The following is a 22,032-nucleotide window of genomic DNA, read 5'->3' as shown; positions in this document are numbered from 1 at the left end:
ACTCAGTGATTGCAATTCCACCACATACCAAGTGACCATTGTTGTGGTGAAAAGTTGGTGGAACACCGACTAGGCGTTCAGGTGAAAACTTGGCTACGTTTGGTTTAAAAGTGAGAGTTTTCCAGCCAACTAGGACATAGCCAGGCTATACCTGGATAAAAGCCTGAGCTATATCGGGGTTAACCTAGTTGGTTTATGTCAAAACGTCTCTCAAACCAAATATTCAATCCCACTAGATGTCTGGATTCTGGCTTCTGCTTACTGGGTATGGATGGAGAGAGAGGGAGGGAGGGAAGGGGGAAGAGGCATTCAGTCAGCAGGGTAACATTTGCCTCATCCTGCATTAGCCACTCGTCAGGATTTTGTCAGTGGGTATGTTCAGCAAAATTAAGCTAACAACAGTATCAACTGCACAATAACAGTACCCCCCCCCCCCACCCCCCTCCCCCCCCATCACCACCACCCTTTTCATTCTCCCTTCAAGGGCACCTAAGAACAGCATGTTGCCAGTTAATACATGCGGTGAATCAAGAGAGAAATTCTTCCAACAGTACCCAGTAAACACTTCATCACCCCGACTCTGAGGCATTGGCCGGGGGAGACTGGTCGGATGACGAGGCCCCTCTAGGCCACATACCAGGACGTCTGCTGCGCGGGCTGTCAGCAAATGAATATGGAAACAAATATGGCCGAATATTCCATATGAATATGGAAACCAATTTGGAGGGACTTTATATCGATGTCGATTTATGTAATGACAGAAAGTATGAACGCAGCTTTCTCTTCACCATGACTCATCCAGGGAATCACAGATTGTATGGAAGACTGTAAAAAGAAAGCCATAGCGAACCATCATTAATTCTCACATATTATCTTATTATACAAAGCACAAAAGCCTAGAAAAGTCTTCAATAATTGTCATGCCACGTTGGCTGTTCCTCAGCAAAAGCTATTGGCCAAACAGCACTAAGAATAGAAACATTGCGAATCACGAGAGAAAGAAATCGTGCTCATGCACACAGCTGTCCACACTGCATGAATAAAAGTCTGTTTGATTCTTCTTCCTCTGCTGAATATCTACCTCCGCCAGCCCAAGCCATGTTTGTTCGGTTCCATTTCCCTGGCTGAAGCAAAGCCTTAGACGCTAATTTCATTTCTTTTAATGCAACCCCCCCCTACCCACCCCGCCCCACCCCCAAGCCCCACTAATGGATTTTGCTTACTGCATTTCTCTTTGCGAAATTTTGGCGATGAGACCTTTTGGGCTGCCAACCAAGAAAAAAGTGCCTCTCACTGTGAGGAAGAAGGCCTCGCTTGGGTGGCCGATCACTCACGTGAAGTATAAAAGTCACCAAATGGAAAGTTGGAGTCAGCCCTCTCCAAGCCAATCACAGTCCGAGATTTTACACTGTTTCGCCCATCAGAGCTTTACCGTTCTGTGCCTGTATCTGCTTGCGGTCGAGCTTGCTGGCTTTGAGAGCGATGAAGTCCGTTTCATTAGACCAAGAGTCTGCAACCCTGGTCCTCATCAGCCGCGGGGTCCGCTGGTTTTCGTTATCACTCAGTACTTAATCGATAAATAAATGCAGTTTGTTGCACACCTAAGTCAACTCACTTGGTTTCCTGGGTCTGAGCCGGTTGCAGATTTTACGATGAATCCAAAAGGCAGCTGACCCTGCGGCTCTCCGGGATCAGGGTCCGCAGGTCCTTGCATTGCTCCTTCATTTTTGTTTTAAATTTCACCAATCACGGAACAGAGGATCGCCAGCCAGAATCCTCGCAGGGAGATATCTGGCCTTGTGGAGAATCCCACACATCTGTCCAGTCCATTCCCGAGGGCAATATGGTGCTCATTTTAAATGCAGTATGCATAGCTGCCAAAATGAAACACTTTGTGTCGATATGTACATAAATGAACCATGCGACTGTGTGGAGACCTAAAACAGCTGGATGTATGTGTCTCCAGAATATTTTCAATTCAGTTCAGAGAGTGAGAACTGAGAGAATCCACTTCGCTGGGAACAACTGTTGGTTCTCAGAACACTCCCAGAAAAGTTTGGGCCGGGGTAAACGTTTCCAGCACACGTATTGTCCACCATGTTTCTCCATGATTAAATCATAACCATCAGAGGATGTCTACAGTAAGACTGCATGCAACATGCCTGGAACATTTTTCAGTGACTTTGAATGAGCTTGCTTGGAAAAAAAGGGAACATTCTCATCATAGCATTATCGTAAACCAAATGGGAACCTAACCATACTTTTCCCCATTGTTTTGTCAGCTGGGGGTTTTAGCCACTCTTCCTGACATGAAGGTGCGTTGGGTTGGTAATGATCTGACATGCAACCAAAGCAAGAGGACCTCCTCGTGATTCACAGTGAATTAGCAGTGAGGTGGGGAGATGATAAGTAGATGAGAACTATTGCAGGAAGCTCACGAGCAACACTACTGGGCAGCATGGGAAAAGATCTGTGCGCTACATCTCAAAGTGTCCTCCCTTTTTCCTTCATTCTCTTCTTTTATTTTGTTTCCTATTTTGAGCAGAGTGCGAGGCGACGACATTTTATTCCCCCCCCCCTTTTTTTTTTTTCATCATCTGCAGAAATGAACTCAGACCTCGCTCTGGCTGCCAAGAAAGTTCACTGCAAGAAAGTCAGGACCTCTCTGCGTTGAATGGCAGGAAATGACTCGTGGAAGGTTTATCCGAGGTACCAGGACGACGGAAGAGGGCCGAAGCGGCGCTACGTGTTTCTCGCCAGCGCCTGTTATTGTTTTTTTGCGCGCGGCCGCTTAAATATTTCGGGACGGTTTATTTTCTCTGTTCCCTCTGAGTGGGGCAGACCTGTTGTTTTTGATTTAGGAGAGAAGATCAATTGAAAGGCCTCGCGTGAAAATAACCAAATACACCCACTTTCACACCCATATGAAAATAAATGCCCCCTCCCCCCCCATCGGAGCCGGTGCAGAGCCGTAACCTCGGCGTGTTTGGACAGCTGCTGAGATGATCTCGTCTCTCCGCGGGTCGCCTGATTCATCTTATGAGTCAATAGCCTGAATTTTACAATTTTTTGGGCTCGCGAACGGAGTGACTCAGACACCAGCTCCGTGCATTCGCAGCTCGGGAAAGGCAGCGCGAGCGATTCATCAACGGCATGGCTTTCGTGTTTGTTGCAGCGCTGTCACGTTTCTGCACTGCGTACTGTGTACGAGGTAAATATATGGGCCATCCAGCCCTCTCCGTGCCAGTGTTTGTATCTCTTTATGAGCGTAATTGGGCATGCCAAACCACAGGTAGAACAGACTGAAACCAATTACTGTTCTTTATTGTGGGTGTTGTCATCTTATAGTAGGTACAATTTATCAGTGATTTTCTTCAGTGTGTATACACATAGTATTTTTCTGCAAAGTGTATTGATGTTTTTTTCCCCCAGAAAAAGTACAAGGAACAGAAAAAGACAGAAAAAGTACACAGCAAAATGAAGAAAGCACTAGAGTAAATGTGGGGTATAAAGTGTATTGAAAGCAGGTGCTTCCACACAGGTGTGGTTCCTGAGTTAATTAAGCAATTAACATCTCAGCACTCTCACAGGTGTGTATAAAAATGCTGAGCAGGCCCACTTGCACATTTCTTTTGGGCAACTATGGCTAGAAGAAGAGAGCTCTGTCACTGTGTCAGAGGGGCGGTAATATTAATCGGAAAAGGTGATGTTGGCACAGAAGTCTTAAACAAAATCAACTAGGGCATGTGTGGTTGAAAGAGTGTGCTTTTTCCACCATGATGTCAGCCAACTGAAAACTGAACCGGTTGTCGACAAATGTCAATCTAGGGAATGAGCTGGCAGTTTACTCAGGAGCAGCCAGTCAAGAACTTTACAGACTACGGTTGGTGCTTCCTTTAATTTGGGCATGTAAATTACCAATCAAGCCTCATTTAACCTGGGGTGTTTTAAGAGAGCCTTTCAGTTTTTTTTTATCACTTGCTTCTGATGACTTGAGTAACCTTGTAAACAGGTCTCAATTATTCAATTGCTCTCAATGATGTCAATTATTTTATTTTATTTTTTTCTTGTGGATACAATTTTAAATTTCACCTATTTTTTTCTATTAAACCGATATAGAAAGAACAGAAAAACAAGTATTGGGTTGAGTGGTCAAGAAACTACAAATACCACTGTGATGTTGGATAGAGCACTATCCAATAAGTTTTTTTTTTTTGTGTGTAATATTTCAAATTTGAGACTCAGTGCTAGGAGAACTTTAATACAGTTTTATTTTGTTGGGACTTAGTATCCCTGAAATGGAAGGTTAAGGATGTTTTCTTGTTTTCACTGAACACTAATGAGCACTCCAGTCTGACCTAAAGGTTGCAGGTTTCATTCCAAGGTAGCTGTACCTTTGAGCAAGGTACTTGACCTGAATTGCTTCAATTCTGTAAAATAAATAAATAAAATTCGTATATATACAAGTTGCACTGGGTAAGAGCATTTGCTGAAATGCCAGCAATATAACTGAATACTCAAAAGTCATTTATTTAAAAAAAATTTTATTTGCTGTTTCTGTCTCTGCTGCTTTGCAAATGCACACACATTCAGGTCAAACTCAATGACGGTGAAAGTTTTGCCCGCAGCCAGTGGTCGATCTCCTTCCCCTGACCACAGCGGTTAGAGTTGTTATATTTTGGCTCTCTGCATCTGTTCAGGCCCCAGTTTTCTCTTTTTTTTCTCCATTTAAGATGTAAATATAGGCGCAGAATTTCCAAGTGTATGTCTGTATTATATACACATGCAGTATCACGGACAGTGGCATTGTGTTGAACAAAAATATGCACAATCAGGATGGCCCTTGGAACTGAATCTGAAGATTAATAGAACGGTTCTCTTCTGTAGTACTGGTAGTTACCTGGGTTTTATACAGAGTCTTCCCCTCTCACCTTCTGAAATCTTTTATTTGGGGAGGGGGGGAGGTGGGGAGCCCACACCTACCGCAACTCTCACAGCTAAAGTCATTCATGGCCGTCACTGCTGAGAAATCTTCACCGTGGGGGCAATGCCAAAAAAGTGAGATTTGTCACTCCCCCCTCCCGCCCAAAAAAGAGGCGAGTTTGTATGGGTTACTTCTGGTGCTGACTGGTTCAGTGCGGTTCCCTTCGCCCCAATCCCGAATTAGTGGCGTCTCTCCTTTCCTCCCCGGCCCGTCTGGGCGGGGAGACAGCGTGGGCCGCGTGGGATTAGTGACGCAATACGGGGTACGCTTCTGCGCGCGCTGCCACTCCCCAGCTCCCTGCTCCACGTGATGAGTCACCGACGTTACGCGCCTCTGTCTTTGTTTTCACCCCACCCTAGTGTCCCGCCCTGTTTTTTTTTTGTTTCTTTTACACTACTACCGCTGTGAGTTTTGAGCCGCGCTCCCCGTCCCGCGGTAAACCCGTCTGTTCAGTTCATCACGGGATTCACGGCACCGGGGCCCCGCCTGGCTCGGCTTTGCTCCACATTCCATTTCCCGCTTAAACTACGTCAGTGTGAGGTCAGAGCCCCGTTTCATTTTTGGGGGGGGGGCGGGGGCGGGGGTTAGGCATAGGGAGCGGCCGATACCTACGGTATGCTGGTGGAAGTGGGTGGGTGGAACTAAAAGAAGATACAGGTTGTCAAACTCAGAAAGGAGTGAAGTATTCTGGGTAAATGCTAAGCTGAAGACTTCAGTTATTTGGATATTACACAAGGGAAGCAATATCAGTGCCTTAATATTAATGCACAGATTGATACAAATTTCCTGGTACAAATAGGTGGAAGTTCTGGAACCTCCAAGATTTTGACTTCAGTTCAGCCCACATTTATGCTATATATTATTTATTAAAAATACTTTGAGTTATTGATTATGTTATTGCAAGGTGGCTGTAAATGAATCTGCAGTTTGGAGGTTATGCACAAGAGAGCTATGTAAAGGTCAAAGGGCAACACCCCCCACCCCCCCACCCCCACCCCCAAACCCCCACTTAGTGAGTTTTCATGATTCTAGCCCCTCAGTGTGCAGCAGTGGGCGGGGGTTCAGGCCAGGTTGAGTTTGAGGGGGTACTGGGGGAAAGGTGACTGATGACAGCAGCTATGGGTTACTGAGTAACCAGCCCCCCCCCCCCACTCCTGGGCCTCACTGTCACCATTTCTGCTCTGCTGGAGCTCACGTCTTGCTAACCGCCCCCCCCCCCCCCACCCCCCACATCTCGCTTGCTTGCTCGCTCGCTCACTCACTCGCTCAGGTCTTTGTGTCGACCTCAGCATCATTTCGAGAGCTCTGCTTTCCTTACCCTGCAGGAAGTGGTCACGAACACACACGGCAAGCGAAAAACATGAAACGAGAATCGCACGTAGAGCGGAGAGGAAGTGAGAAGGTGATTTCCTCTCAGTGTTGACATTGCTACGGCGCATAATTATCCAGGGAAATGATTCCAGCTGGCGCGTCTTAGGTATAATTTCCTTTTGTTTATATTATTTCTGTTCTCTCTTCCGCCCGCGTTTCGCGGCTGCATGTTTACGGGCGGTGAGGTGCTCCGTTCGCGTCTCCGTGCGGTTTTCTCTGGTGATGGCCGGGGCCCAGGTGCACACGCCGTTACCTGAACACCTTTTTGTGTCGGAGCCAGAGCACAGCAGCAGGTCGAGCAGGCCTATGAGGCTCAGCCGTTCCAGTTTTTATTTACGGTCACTGACCCGGGACAGAGGGAGGTGTAAACAACCCCCCCCCCCCCATCCGTGACCCCCGATGGGAGTGCGGCTCCTCGTCCAAAACAACAACCCAAGACCCAACACAACAGGTTTTTATTGTCCACCGGTATTATCTCCCATCTTAATGGGACCCATTTTCCATACACCTATCCCATCCACCCCCCCGCCCCCCCCCCAAAAAAATGGGTTATGAGTTAATTTTCCATGGGGAGTTTGCTCAGAACGCAGACTCTGATTTAAGGCAGCGGAACAACAGGGAAGACCGGCCCGGATCTGTAATGATTGACAGCTGGGCGCGATGAGGTGTTCACAGCTCGGCCGCGCCAAAAATCGCGGCCGTCCATCTGCGAGCGTGACTCCGCCTCCGTCTCCCGCCCGCCGCCGGTGCGGGGAGACCATCTGACCCGGGGCGCGCAGACAAGGTACCAGCAGGGACCGGAGGTGTCGAAGCCATATGGCCCTGTCTCATTACCGCAGTGGCCCTCTGCCCAACGCACAAGTTTTTCACGGAGAAGTCCATCGTCGTCTTTCTCACCGGACACGCTGTCCTTTCTCCTGCTCTCGTTTCATATAAGTTACTACGCTTTCAGACGCTGTGCTTTCACAGTAAAGTACAGTACACACTGGAGATTAGTTTTGTTTCCCCGTTAAACCAATTGTAAAATACATTATTTTAATCGATGTCCTGTTCATAATGTTATGAGGAATGTTATAAATGCATGTTTATATATAATTTTCTTTTTCATAGAAATACTAAGTGTTAAGCCAGCACTCTAATTCTATTTTGGAAAATTTCATGAGAACATTTAGGACTCCTAATATTCTATTCCAGAATCATTATAACTATAAATAATGATTTCAAATATATAATGCTAACTTAAAATTCATCATTTAAGTGCATATCTAGCAGATTAGCTGGTCACGAGTTAGAAGTGTAATTAATAATTGTTTGCAAAATTGTATGTACAGTGTGCATAATATTTGTGTAATTTATTTGCTGGTAGTAAACTGATTGATTGGTAACATCTGAAAATGTATGAATGAATGACAAGGAAGTCAAATCAATTCCGGAACAACATGCTGAAGTGTGAAAATAAGAGTCAACGTTCACCATCAAGCTGCCAAAAAAACAGAGCGGCGAACCTTGAAACGTGATATCCATAAACAGGCGACCTTGGCTCAAAAAGCGGCCGGCCCCTCTCTGGATCTGAGCAGACACCGTGTCCGACAAACACCAGGCCCGTGCCAAAGCCCTGTTTGTGTGCCGAGCCCGGGAAGGCGGGGGTCTCACAGCCTACCCATATTGCCCATGAATTTGTTAAAACTGTGTTTGCCGCGCTGGGTCCGAAAACACGAACGCGAGGGGCGCAGCGACGACAATAACAACTAGGGGGAGCCGTGGTGTAGAGCGGCAGCCTTCGGTAATTATGTAACCTATTTTTGAGTATGTTCCAGGAATCTGTACAAAGTGTTCACATTAGCTAAGCAAACACATTTCTGTTGGGCTGGGGGGAAAGGGTTGCACAATAGGCACTGCAGCCGCACAGAATACTGTATGAGGTTTTTGGGCTACAGGGTGAGGGTGGGGGGTGGGGGGGCGGACGGGGGGTTTGGCGGGGGGTGACACTGCCGTATAGCAGCACTGATGGAGAGCTATTGTAACTGGCCAAACTTCTAGCCCTCTCATTTTGCTTTTCCCTAAATAAAAACCTGTTCCCACTGGGGTTTTTAAGTTGACCTGGTAGTTACGCTATCACACGTCCTTCTGTTAGATGGTGGAAAGCTTGGGGGCTTGGACACGCGGACATCCACAGGAGGAAATTGGGGGTCATGGCTCGGATTTCACCTTTTGACCTGGAAGATGTTTTTTCTCTCTGGGTTGTGGTTCGGGATTCTACAGTAGAGAGGTCAGGTCATGTTTATAGGGTCCTCAGGGTCTCGTTGACGTGAAATGAGTCTTAAAACTTTCAACTCCCGTCCATATTTACCATACAGTTAACCCCTAATTAGTCTGACCATGTAGTAGTTTCCCCTGATTTTTCCCACTACAGTCACTTCTGACTCAGAGTACTGCTGGGCTGGGTGGTCCCCTTTGGGGGGGGGGCGGATGTTACCCCTTTCTGCTTACATGCTGTGGCTGTCGTGCTTAGGGAACAGCCAGGCTCTAGCATTCTGGACAGCGTACAGAATCGGCAGATCATTTACGGGAGGTTTAAACGTTTTTACCGGCCGCAGTGGCCGACGGGCACGGCGGATCGACCGGCCCGCGACAAAATTTACCGCCATTTGGCCGGCGTAAATTTACCGCCCTGCGCGGGAACACCGGCGGCATGGATAGCGTGGAGTTGGGAAGAGGAGGCCTTCGGAAAAGGAAGGTTTAAAAAGAACACGAGAGAGACACTGGACAGTGTTGTCTGACTGTGGCGTTCCCCTGGTTTTCAGCCAGGGGAATATCAATCAGTAACGTTCACGTCCAGGCCTGGAACACCCTGCACTCGAGAGCCTTTTTTTTTCTTTCTTTTTAACTGCTCTGTCCATTTTGCAGGCAGCCCTCTCTGTGCTGGACCCGCTCGCTGCATTATGAATGCGCTGATATTGGTGTCAGAGGCAGCTTTGCTCCAGGGAGCCGGCGGCCGCGAAAGCTTTCTCATGTCCTCGATAAAAATGCACAATGTGTTCTCGTTTTTCATATTGCGTTAAGATTACGTCGTCCAGGAAAGCAGCTGGCACAGTCATCGCATCGGCAACAGGGCAGGAGAACTCGGTCACAAATGCCGAGGGGGTGGGGGGGTGGGGGGGGAAACGCACCTCCTTCCAAAATCTGTGTGAAATTTGGCCTCAGATGTTTGAGTGACAACCAAAGGGTGAGGTCACGGCCCTGAGGTACAGCAATGCCGGCGGCACGGCCATTTTGGATCTGTGGGCATCGAGACGGGAAATGCCTTTGCCTGCGTACGCTATGCATTCCTGCAGTCAGCCTGCGGGACGGCACGCACAACAGAACCTCCTGGTTCTCACACGTCAAGCACAGCCTTCCGCCTTAAACCCACCTGCTCCAGTAACACGCTGTTGGCCAACGCTAGCCCAAACCCGCAGCAACAGTAAGTCTAACTGAAGATAGTGAATGCAAAAATAGCATGCGTGCACTGTTACACTACTGAATGTTGTGTAATAATGGTTAGATAACTGGGACGATGACCAAAAGGTTGTGGGTTTGATTCCTAGCTGGGACTGTTTTGTTTTTAACCCTTCGAGCAAAAGGACTTAAACCTGAACCGCTTCAGTGAAATATTCAGCTGCATAAATGGATTGTACGTGTTTAAATACAAACAAACAAAAAAGGCAGCAGGATAACTTGCTCTGGGTAAGAATGTCTCCCAAATGAAATTTATAGAAGCCACGGGACTTCACAAGCAGCAGTCTTTTCTCTGGAATATCATCGACTACAATGCTATGCTGCCATTCAGGTGTGTGTGTGTGTGTGTGTGTGTGTGTGAGTGCTAGGGGCGGGTAGCATTTTGGTATTTTACTAGCTGCCCTTAAAAGAGGCCGCCCCGTTCTGCCTGACAGTGAAGAGAACAGTGAACCCGTGCGAACGCGATCGTGTGAACGCTGCTCACGACCTCGCTAGCATAATGCGATCGCTCACATTTTCTTTCTCCCCAGCGGAGGAATTAGAGACAGCCAGTGGGTAGTGTGAGAATTGCATAACCGGTTCTTGTATTGTGCTAAAATAGGATTAATGCCGTGAGGGGAGACTCAGGCACCAAGATTAACCGAACAATAGCAGTCTAAGAATTCGGCTGATGGGGTGAATTCCTGGTGAAGGAAAACTTCAGAACAGAAAGGGGACCCAGAGAGAGAAAGAGAGGGAAGGAGAGAGTGAGTCAGAGTGGGAGAGAGAGAGAGAGACCGCAAGAGGAAGAGACTTTCACTCATGATCCCCTTTTTGAACACATCATAGTCAATTCATTATACTAAAAATAAAAATAAAAACCAAAAAGAAAACCTGGTCACAAATCATCAAAAAAGACTCCAGAAACCAACTTCGCACGATGAAGGAGTAGGTAACAAAGAGAGAGAGAGAGAGGGAGGGAGAGAGAAGACGGTGTTGACAAACAGTGTTTCACAGCTAAAGGAAGGCTAGCCCCCAGCCGCAGTGAGTCACGACTGCGTCATTTTGCACAGGCAGTGTAGATACACGGGGTGAACGACCCTCCCGCGGTGGCAGGTTACGCTTGTGTGTGACCGGACACTCAGATAAACACAGGTTTGTTTTGAATGTGAACGCGTGTGCTTTCCACAAAACTGCAGCAAAGTCCAGCAGTCACCGCTGACCTCTTAACTCCACCCCCCCCACCCCATTCTCAACAGTGTGCATCACCCAGAGGAGGTCAAGGGTCACAGCCGGGAGGGCGCACGGAATAGCTTTGTTTTGATAATGCAACGTATTTATCTATAGAACCTTTAACACATACTCTAAGTACAGAATAACTCCCAGCGCTCACACTGGCCTTTCATAAATGCTCTTCTTTCTCTCCATAAAGGAATATAAGGGGCGACATAGCTCAGGAGGTAAGACCGATTGTCTGGCAGTCGGAGGGTTGCCGGTTCAAACCCCGCCCTGGGCATGTCGAAGTGTCCTTGAGCAAGACACCTAACCCCTAACTGCTCTGGCGAATGAGAGGCATCAATTGTAAAGCGCTTTGGATAAAAGCGCTATATAAATGCAGTCCATTTACCATTTACCAATATCCAAATATGCATATCTCTGATTCCAGTAAACACTGCTATCGATTCAGGAGGGCACAGACATGCATGTGATTTCCGCTAAAGCAGGTGAAGTCAGCTCTTATCACACCGAAGGCACTTCTTATCACACTGCAGAAACACAGGGTCAGAGGAAGACGCTTCATGCGCAAATGAACAGATGGACACGCAGGTGCCTGGTTGACCAGCAGGGGTCGCTAGTGAGCAATGACACGCTGTAATCCTGGTTCACTGAAACCCTCCCAATTGTGTTGCCTCGCATGACCTGGCTTCGAAACCAGGCTCATCTGTGCATTAGAACAACGCCGTAACCCCCCTACTTACAATTTAAAAACATCCTCCAGGTTCTCTCATTAACTTAGTGAGAACAGGATTTCAGAAATGCACAGCGAGTTAAGACTACAAGCCATTTAAAGGTGGACAAATGCTCAATAAATATATTTTTCAGTGGTTAAACATTTAGACAAATGTATCCAGGTGCATAGCCACACATTCTTTGGACAGAAAGAGCTACCTTTGCTTTCTTTCTTCAGTTTGTGCTTCCATGCCAGGGGAACATCATGATCTTACCCTGCAGAGCTTGAAGGGAAGAAGTCAGCCAGTGAACACAGGGGGGTGATCATCATTGTCCACTTGCATTCTCCATAAGAATGCAAAAAGTGAGGGAAAAAAAATCAAATCAAAAATAAGTATACTCACTTTCATTTAGGATCACATAAAAATGAGTTTTTTTTTTCCAGTAATGCTGTTAAGTACTATCCTCTGGGCTCAAACGTGCATTCAAACTTTTAATGCAATGAACGCAATAAAAATTATTCTAATCTAAAAATGTAATCACATCAAAGCCAAACACGGACTCCCCTCCCACACACTCATGGCACTGAGAAGCCAAATAGAAATAAAAAATAAAAATAAAAATCGAGTCCTCACGAGCGTGCGGCTTCCAGCTTGTTTTTTTATTGGATTAAAGCAGAAGAGGGTGGAGGGGCTTCTATTTTTAAATTGGGTTTTCAAAGCACAGTCCAGATGCCAACCTCAGCGGCATTCCTCCTGCTACCCTGAACTCAATGTACCAGACAGCGATACTTGAGCAACATCCGGTGCGCCACCCTGATCCTAGAGGCCGAGCCCGGAGGTCATGCCAAGGTTCGACAGACTATCCCAGGCCGCGACGCTACGGTGTTGTCAGAATGCTGGGAGGGCGATGAGGGAGGGAGGGAGGGGAGGGAGAGGGAGGGGGGGGGGTGGAGCGGTGGACCCGCTCTGCTTCCCTGAAACGGAGAAGGACAGGAGGTACAAAGATTTCCATGGAACTTCCAACTCAACATTTGCAGGAGGACGGAGAGTTCCTTCGTTTTTTTTTTTTTTAATGATTAAAAAAAAAAAACTAAAAAATAAATAAACCAGACCTGTTATGAGGCGTAATTACAGAATTCAAACTCCGGCTTTCTGAGTAACAGTTGGAGAGGGAGCCCGTGTCGTATAATTTCTAATCTCAGCATGGCAAAGTTCACACCGGGGAAGCATAAACTTGTAACATATTAATACTCCGCATATTTCTGTGCAAAGGGCACGCCAGCAACGTCTCCCTCTTTCCGTCTCACACACTGACCTCCCGGTCACCGTCCCGGGAGATGTGGACGTGAAAGAAATGCACAGGCAGGACGTGACGGACACAGGTCAACCGTACAGCTCAGAGCACAGAGTTAATTCTGCCGCTGCAGCGTTGGCATCAGTCACTGCCACGTCTGCCTCGTGGAAAGACCATTTTCGGCGGAGGCCTGTTAGCTATAAAAATCACGATGCAAAATCAAGTGTTTCATTACTGTCTATAGTTATTAAAAGTCAAAGAAAACAGTTGAATGGAAAATGTGGAATGTATTCAGCTAAAAATGACTGCAGTCCCTCTCCATATGGAAAAATTACAGGGAAAAAATGGAGAAAAATACATATTTTTAATGATTTGACTCTGGGCTTCACAAATTTAAATTAGTAATCAAACAATTCATATGTGGTTAAAGTGCACATTCTCAGATTTTTATATACCTCTACATTTGATTCTCACAATAAGGAAAAAAACCCCTAAAGAGCTGTCCAACAGACCAGAAACACTCTTCAGGAGGCAGGTGTGCCAGTGACTACTTTCCACAGAAGACCTCACAAACAGAAATACAGAGGCCACACTATAAGATGCAAACCACAACTTTGCTGCAAAAACAAGATGGCCAGGTTGTAGTTTGCTATGAAGCACCTAAACGAGCCTACAGAGTTCTGGAACAAGTTCTTGTTCTTGAATCAAGAGTGATGGCAAGAGCAAAGTATGGAGGCCAATAGGAACTGCCCAAAATCCAAAGCACCCCCCCACCTCATCTGTGAAACATGGTGGTTGGGGGTGTTATGATTTGGGGATATATGGCTGCCCAGATACTGGCTCACTTGTCTTCACTGATGTAACTGCAGATAGGAGCTGCAGAATGAATTCTTAAGTGTACTGATGCATCTGATCTGCTGAAGTTCAAGAGGTCTTCCTTGGCTTACCAGGCTCTTTGTGATTCCTGAGCTCACCAGTGTTCTCTTTCTTCTTAATAATGTTCCAAACAGTTTGTTTTGGTTAGCCTAAGGTTTGGCCGATGTCTCTGACTGTCTTTGTTTCCTCAGCCATAATGGCTTTCTTGAGTTTCAATGGCACAACTCTGGTCCAGATGTTGACAAATGCCAATAACAGACTCAAAAAGACAATCAAAAGGCTAGAATCAAAACCAGATACTGAATGCTCTCTCATACTAGCACCAAGGAAGAAATTGAACACACCTGACCAATCAGAAACACCTGTGACACCATTTGTCCCAAACACTATGATGCCCTGGAATGGGGTGCTATGTATAAAAAGTGCCGTAATTTCTACATGGTGAAAACAAAATGTATTACAATACCCTTTAATAAAAGCTGTGTACTTCAACCACATGTGAATTGCTTGATTACAACTAAACCAATAAAAAATATTTATTTTTCCCAAAGATCATGGAGCTCACTGTATATAAAAAAAATGAAAACACACACAACCTTTAAAAATGTCTTCAGGTTCTTAATATATCTTAATTTGCACATGTCTTAAAGTCTGTGTGCAAATCTGTGTACTGTAAGGCATACATACAATGTAGCTGGAAACCAATAGGATCATTAGTTCTCTGCCTACAAGGTGATAATTGCTGCATGCTAACCAAGGTAGACTCTCTCCAAAATGGCGCTCATCGTCATGTGACCTCCCCTGCCCCACACATTTCAATAACCAGCTGCTCTAATGACTCGCAGGTCCTTCTATGCCATTAGTTGGCCGCAGTGCCTTGCGTGTCCTCAAGACAGAAATGGACCTTTTTTTAGTCTTCGAGTAGACCCTCATCTCGTGTGTGGTTTTCACCAGCTCGTATTTTGTGAAAGCGGTCTTAAAAAAGGCAGGCGTCTCATTCGCTCGCCGGGAAACTTAATACGCCCGGACAATGAGGACGGGCTTTAATGCAGGGTTCGTGTTTAGCTCGCGCGCTCACTCGACGCTAATGGCTCCCCCAGCCATTGTCCCGACACAGGGATTCCAAACACCGCGGGTCCGTGAGATGTGCAAATTTGGTACATTTCAAAACTCCAAACCAGTCGCATCTCAAAGGCTTTTCATGGACCAGCACGCGTATGCTGCAACCCCAGATTCCACTTGTAAATACTGCCTCAAACCGGTCGCCGCGACGACGTGGTAGAGTTCTAGAACTTAGGCCACACCACACCCGGAGACGATGGGAGTTCCGGTCCAATCACCCCATGGCCCGGCGGCACAAAGACAAACTTCACCGATTCGTTCACATAATCACGTGTTATCCATTGATTTTTAATAAGGACCACAATCGTAGTGTTACAGTGTCTGTGGAATGCAAAGTGATACTAACAGAAAGGTTTTTACACCAGGGGTTGTCACCCTTTTCTGATCCAGGGCCCCCACCCAGGCTCAAAGGCATTCAGGGACACCCCATTAAAAAATTAATTAAATGGTAAAAAAAAAATACAAAAAAAAAAAATAAAAAAAAAACCCTGCTGAAGGCCAGGTTAGTAGAGCATCACACTGAGAGGACAGAGGAGGTCCGTACATGAGTGACACACCGCCAGCGTGTCTCAACCCAACCCTCTCACCAACAGCACCAAAATTAGACCGTTTGCATCCCTCTTTAATTCCTCCCCCAGCTCAGGCATCTAATAATAGCCTATAAGCAATATCATTTTTCCCATCTTTCCCTCCTTTCACCCTGCCCCCCCGCCCCCCGCCCCCCCAAATACAGCCAGTGAATGAAGGCCGGCAGGAATTCTGCCTGCAATTAGGGGATGGCGTGACTGGCGATTCGGCCCCGCGACATGAAAGCGCCATTGTCTGAGAGAATGCGCTCAGCCTCCCTCTGATTGGCCACCGGCTCGGCCAGGCGGCCGCAGAATCCCATTTAACTATCTGTGTCAGCGGCAGAGGGAGGAGATGCGCAGGCTTTGAAACATTCAGATTTATTTTAATGGAGTTACATAAAAATAAAAATAAAAGATTTAATGAGATGAAAGGCAGATCTGTTCCTGATTATAGACCGGAGCGGATTTACAAGGGGCTCTGTGTGTGTGAGTGTGTGTGTGTGTGTGCACTCACGCAAGTGTGTGTGATTGTGCGTGTCCGTGTGGACACGTATTTGTGAGTGCGTGTATGTCTGTGCGCACATGCATTTTAATGTGCGTGCATGTTTTTGTGCATGTGTTTGTGTGTGTGTAGCCTGAGTGCGTGTGTGTGTGAGCGCGTGTGTGCACGTATCTGTGTACGACTGCAGAACTGACACGCTCTACACCGTTCCTTTCCTGAACCTCTAAAGTCGGTGGGAACCCTTCATCCACAATGAAATCAAAAATAAATACAAAAGAGAAGAAAAAGTTTGGCCTGATTTTCACCTCCGTCACAGTATCTGAGAGAAAAAGAGCGAGAGAGCGTGAGAGAGAAAGAGAGAGAGAGAGCCCTCAGATGTCCGGATCACACAGACCCGAGCCTCCGCTCGGAGGTCGAAGGGGAAGCCCTGTCACAGTCGGGCCGTCCTCCCGCCGGTGGTGGTGCAGGGGTCGGAGGCCCCGCGCTGGCACAGGGAGAGACGGAGGCAGATCGCTCGGTCCCCGCGCGCGGTGCACTCTGTCCCTGTCCCGTCCGGGCCCGTCCCGTCCCGTCCCCGTCCCGTACCCCCGGCTCAGGACAGCAGGGCCTGGACCTGCTGGGGGGACCGGTGCAGCACGCTCTCGGGGTCCTTGTAGCCGTTGGCGGGGCAGGTCACGGCCGCGTACAGCTCCCCGTAGGCCCGGCACACCAGCTCCGTGGACTGCCGAAAAATCTGCTCCCTGCAACGCACACGTTTCTTTATTTACGTCACGCTCAACTGTCCACTTCCGCCGAAATCTGGCCGCGTCTCCTAGCAACGCCACACGCATAAACAATGCATAATTCACAATAGCACAACCTATAAAATACTGAGCAACTACATACTACGCTTGGGTTAGAGAACGCTTAAAATGCTTACAATGAACAATCAGGTAAGATTATTATAATGACATTATAAACATTACATATAATTACATCGTAATTGTTTATATAGTTCAGTTGAAATTATCAGAAAATGTTTCTAAATCTGTTTCATAAAAACTGCATTCCTGTAGAGTGCATGTCCCTGTAATCGCTGTTTGATCCAGTGTCCTGTACGGCGTACTGTGCCTGCATAACCACAGAAAGCAGAGGGCGGGCAGTCTGTCATTCTTTCATATTTTTTTCCACTTTATTCAGAAGGGGAGAGCAGAGATGGGATCACAGCACAGAAAGTGCCATTGCTGGCTCAAAGGAGCAATTAGACATGCTTAAAAACCTGCTTTATTAGGGTACCCCCCCTAATAACACACTTTCCTCAGCACTTAGACAAAACAACAAAAACAAAAAAACATATAAACACTATTTTCATACACTTTTTTTATGTATTATTATTTTAACGAAGTCGCAGTTTGGCTTGCGAAAGCTTTGTTACCATCTTCTCCGCGCAATCTGATTGGCCACACGGTGGGATAAAAGTCCCCGCGCATTCCGGGCTGTCGCGCAGAGTGAGCGTCAAACTCTGGAGTGAGACTCAGAAGGAGCCGGAACGGAGCCAGACTCCCTCTGCTCAACGGAGCCTGCCGTTCGCCGGTCAGCCAGGCACCGTTTATAAACACCAGTCAATATTTTACTCACTCCGCAAGGGAGAAGAGAGACGTTTACCGTCTTTCAATACGGTCCAAACGTTCGTGCAAGGTGAAAGTTATTCCGATCCGAGTTCAAACCGAGCCAGGGCCCCGGGCCAGTGTTTAAAGACTGCCTTTTTAAACATAAAGGTGGGACTGTCTACACACCCGGCCGTCTGCAGCCTGGGTGGTCCCACTCTCCAAGACTCCTTATGAAGGGTCATCGGTAACCACCTGTCTTTATGACCTCATCTGGTCACTGTGACCTCACGTGGTCAGCTGACCGCTCGGTCCCCTCTCCTGGTTGGATTCTGACTCGCCCTTTGGATGGAGTTCACTCAGAACACCTGCAGCGGCAGACGCCTCAAGTTTGATCTACAGCGGTCAACAGAACCTCAGAACCCTGTCATCTGTGAATGATTTTAAAACCACATCTTAATAATTATGTTTAAAAAAAATAATAAAATAAAAAACTTGGTTATAATCTTGCCATTTCTATCATTCGTTTTGACTTACAAATCTGCAGTTTTTGTTTCCGTTTCATTCACTGCTGATTTCTTTTAGAGTCTTTACTATAATTAAAACTGACAAAATAATTTTGTCAGCCATTTTCCCCATGAAAGGAGGAATCGCTGCCAGTATCGCCATGTCAGAATGAATACTGGTGCTAAAAAACAGAGCTCGCTCCATTTGAATTTCACTTCAGTCGTTTCATAATGCGGCTCGCTGCTCTGTGCTTTAGCCGAGGACTCGGAGGCAGACCATAATGTGGCTTGCAGCGCCACCTACAGGTGTAGTACCGCACTTTTCAGTCAGTTCCACAGAAAGTGGAAACTTCTGTGAATGAAACTTACAAAGATAGTCTCACGATCGTAAACACAAGTTTGAGGAATAGAAAATGAGGTTTATTTTAAAACTACGAGATGAAAAGTACATCACGGTCAATAGACGCAGTTTTTTTAATCAACTCTTAGGTTTCACTTCAAATGTGTAACACACAAGTTATGACACAGATGAGGTTTTAAATGGCTCACTCACAAACAAAGAACTGGAACCCACTCACACACAGAAACACACACAACACTATAGGGCCGTGCTCAAAATATCGGTATGGTAGTATATCATAACTAGCCTCTTGTCAATCCAAATATGAAACCATATTTATAAGTTTATAGGTTTTTAAAAGTAATTTCCATGATGATTTGGATTGCCTTATAATATGGTACGGATATATGAAGGCATTATTATGACTAAGCAATCATAACACATTAATAATTCTCTTTGTTTATAATATCTTTTGTGGCAACATATATATATATATGTTTATTTCTCCCGGCTGTTTCTTTAAATATAATGTTCTCTGACATCTGAATTTGGTCTTTTTCATAACTCACAATTTTGTATATTGTGATACGATACAATATATATAGCCTATATATATATATATATATATATCGTACCGTGAGGCACCCAGTCCTAAAAAAAAAAACCTGCACACACACACCAACAGAATAAAAGTTCTGAAAGCTCATGTGACTGACAGTTTAAGCCTCAGCTGGACTGAAAAAAAGCAGCAGCATCACAAATGGCTGCCTTGCCGCTCCACAGCTGGAGGAAAGGGAGAGAGGAAGAGAGAGCGAATGGAAGCACTTTGGCTGTGGAGTGGAGTATACGAGCACACGAGAGGCCAGCTTTCAGCTGTGCAATAAGGCTTTCATCACCCTCGAAGCCCTCTCTCTCCCTCTCCCTCTCTCCATCTCTCTCCCTCTCTCTCCCTCTCTTTCCCTCTCCCTCTCTCTCTCTCTCTCTCTCTCCTCTCCTAAAAGCCTGGCTTCGCTCCCCCGTTCCCTGGCCGTGTTCCTGCGAGCACGGCACGTCCACATTAGGGGCCTGGAGCAGCTCTCCGTTTTTCCGAGGGTTCAAACGCGGTCAGAGCCCGCTTTAACCGTGGAGAGCCTACCCCCCCCAACCCCCCCGCCCCGCCTCGTTCCTCCACCGACCATTTCTATTTCAGACAGAGATGCTAAAACGCCCCGGGCCACTGGACTCATTCAAATTAAATCAAATTCCACTAAATTAAACGCTGAATGTAGTGTGCGGCTTAGTGCTCTTTGGTTAAGAGGGCTGCTGGAAAGGCAAGGGCTTGTTCAAAATACCGGACCCCTGACAGGACACCGCACTCCTCAACCATTATTTCTAATGAGGCCATTTCAAGTTATTCAGTCATCAGGCGTAAAAATTAATATATGACTTTCTGAGCATCGACAATTAATACAGAAACCTATTTATGTACTGCTTGGTGACCACCGTACTAGCTTATTAATATGATATGTGAAAAGCACATCATCATGACAGGAGAGCCAATATTATGCAGGGACTGCACGCACAGATCTTCTTAACCACAAAAACATTTTAATTCATTAAGAAACTGCTCAGTAAAGCTCTTTAATGTACAGATATTATCAAGTTGCAGAAAACTTGGTTTATACAATCTTTCCTTTTTTATGTAGTGTGTGGTTACTGGAAAACACGAACAAACAAAAAAAACTGAAGAGCAATACAATTACTGCAAATGTTACATTTGAAATCCAGTAATGTTACTAAATACCTTTCAGTACGACGTTACAGCATTTTAAAAAGAGCATTTGGGGAAAACACGCAATTCATTAAAACCATAAGCAGCGTAATGCCCTTTATCAACGAGGCCAGGGGAAAACTGAACACTGCGCGAGTTACAGAACATTCTAAGTGCACATCCCCACTCGACGTCATTAACGAAGAACATTATCCACGGGCACACGGAGTGCTACCTGCATCCTCTCTCTCTCTCTCTCTCTCTGCACTACCGCATTTCCCAGAAACGTGACTCACGTGTCGATTTCCCCCGAAAAGCATCGCGCCCTCCATTTAACCGCCTCGCACTTTCACCGAACAGCCCACCGCCGGGCCCGCCCGCGAGCTGGCTATTACCTCGCGCCCGCCGCGCGGGAGCGCACGGCTCACCGAGCGATACGTTTCCATTCGCTTCGCTTTCGCTTCGATCGCCGATAACGACAAACGCTACGCCGCGTTCGGACCCGACGCAGACGACACGGGCGTTCGTCCGACAACTTAGCAGACACCTTTTTGTTTTATCGTTCGGCATCCAACTCGCATTCTTTCCTGTGCCGATTCAAGAACGCTGGCCAAGGAACGTAGGCTAATCTATTTCTCATGCATTCAGGGAAACAGAATTTCGTATGGAGAAAAAAAAGGGTCAAATGAGTGAATGTAGGTTGAGGCTATTAGATGAATTAATATCAACAAAAGGGACTATTTTTATGATGGGCTGATGGTCCAGGTGGACTTTGTCACGCAGAGGATTTCACCCTACTGCGGTAGTGCAGTGCACCAGCATTTCTGCTTTCAAAACCCACGAGCAATACAGGTCAGGTTTTAACATCAGGAGCGGCCAGCGACCAGTAACACACTTACTCCTCTGTTCGTCGTAGTCTCATTACATGCTTAGACGGATAGCCGTTAAGAAGCGTGTTTGCGGTGTCCATAAAGATTGAAATATAAAAACGCGCTTACTTGATGGCCGCGCTGAGCAGGAAGTTGAGCTGCGGCATCAGGAGCGTGTCGGGCGAGGACAGGTAGCGGTCAAACTGCACCTGTCGGGAGAGAGAGGGAGAGGCGGCCGTAAGGAGACGAGGGCGTATCGGAAGCGCGCGGGTGCCTCCCGCGGCTGAATTCGCGGCGGCGCGCGCGGTTTTAAACGCGGCGCTTCGGGCGAGGTCCGGACGGGGGGGGGCTACGGCTCACCATGGCGGCCTTCAGCGAGGAGCTGTCCATGCTGGCCATGTTGGAGAGGGGACCCTGGAAACACAAGAAACGGGAAGCGCCGTGAGAAAGAGGCATCGCAGCAAAACAGGAAACACTGAAAATGGGGATGGGGATGGGAGGGGGGGAGGACTGAGCCTGAACCCCCCCAAAATACAGCAAGTGAGAGGGGAAAAAAACTCCCCAGTGGGAGGAACTGACAGGAGGAGTTGTGCTATAGAGTTCCCAGATAGCACGCCACTCCAGGCCAGATCTGCACTGATTTTGGCAAGGTGATGCCAGAATCCGCCCAGATCCGGCCCAGAGTCGCTAGCTATACGGGCTGTTAGTTAGGCTAAACGGTCACAGGGAGAGAGGTCAACATTATGTTCACATTAAGGTCCCTACCTTAGCATCTTGCGAGAGACTGTATGCAGCCATTGCCTCAATCTCCCATGATTCATTCATCAAAGTCTC

The 22,032-nt window shown here is 46.9% G+C and overlaps 1 protein-coding gene across 1 annotated transcript in view; it reads right to left on the bottom strand.

Moving 5' to 3' along the window:
* Positions 1–15,343: 15,343 nt before the first annotated feature.
* Positions 15,344–22,032, bottom strand: part of cog6 (component of oligomeric golgi complex 6) — a 38,545-nt gene continuing 31,856 nt past the window's right edge. Inside the window, exons 17-19 of the mRNA XM_064301733.1 lie at positions 21,559–21,612; positions 21,328–21,407; positions 15,344–16,887 (exon numbers count right to left, since the gene is read on the bottom strand). Of these exons, the coding sequence (XP_064157803.1) occupies positions 16,740–16,887; positions 21,328–21,407; positions 21,559–21,612 (282 nt within the window). The 3' untranslated portion in view covers positions 15,344–16,739. The remainder of the gene's footprint in view (positions 16,888–21,327; positions 21,408–21,558; positions 21,613–22,032) is intronic.

This window comes from Anguilla rostrata, chromosome 12 (genome assembly GCF_018555375.3).
Source record: "Anguilla rostrata isolate EN2019 chromosome 12, ASM1855537v3, whole genome shotgun sequence".
In the NCBI taxonomy this organism is placed as follows: domain Eukaryota; kingdom Metazoa; phylum Chordata; class Actinopteri; order Anguilliformes; family Anguillidae; genus Anguilla; species Anguilla rostrata.
This window is presented reverse-complemented; position numbering and strand designations above follow the sequence as displayed.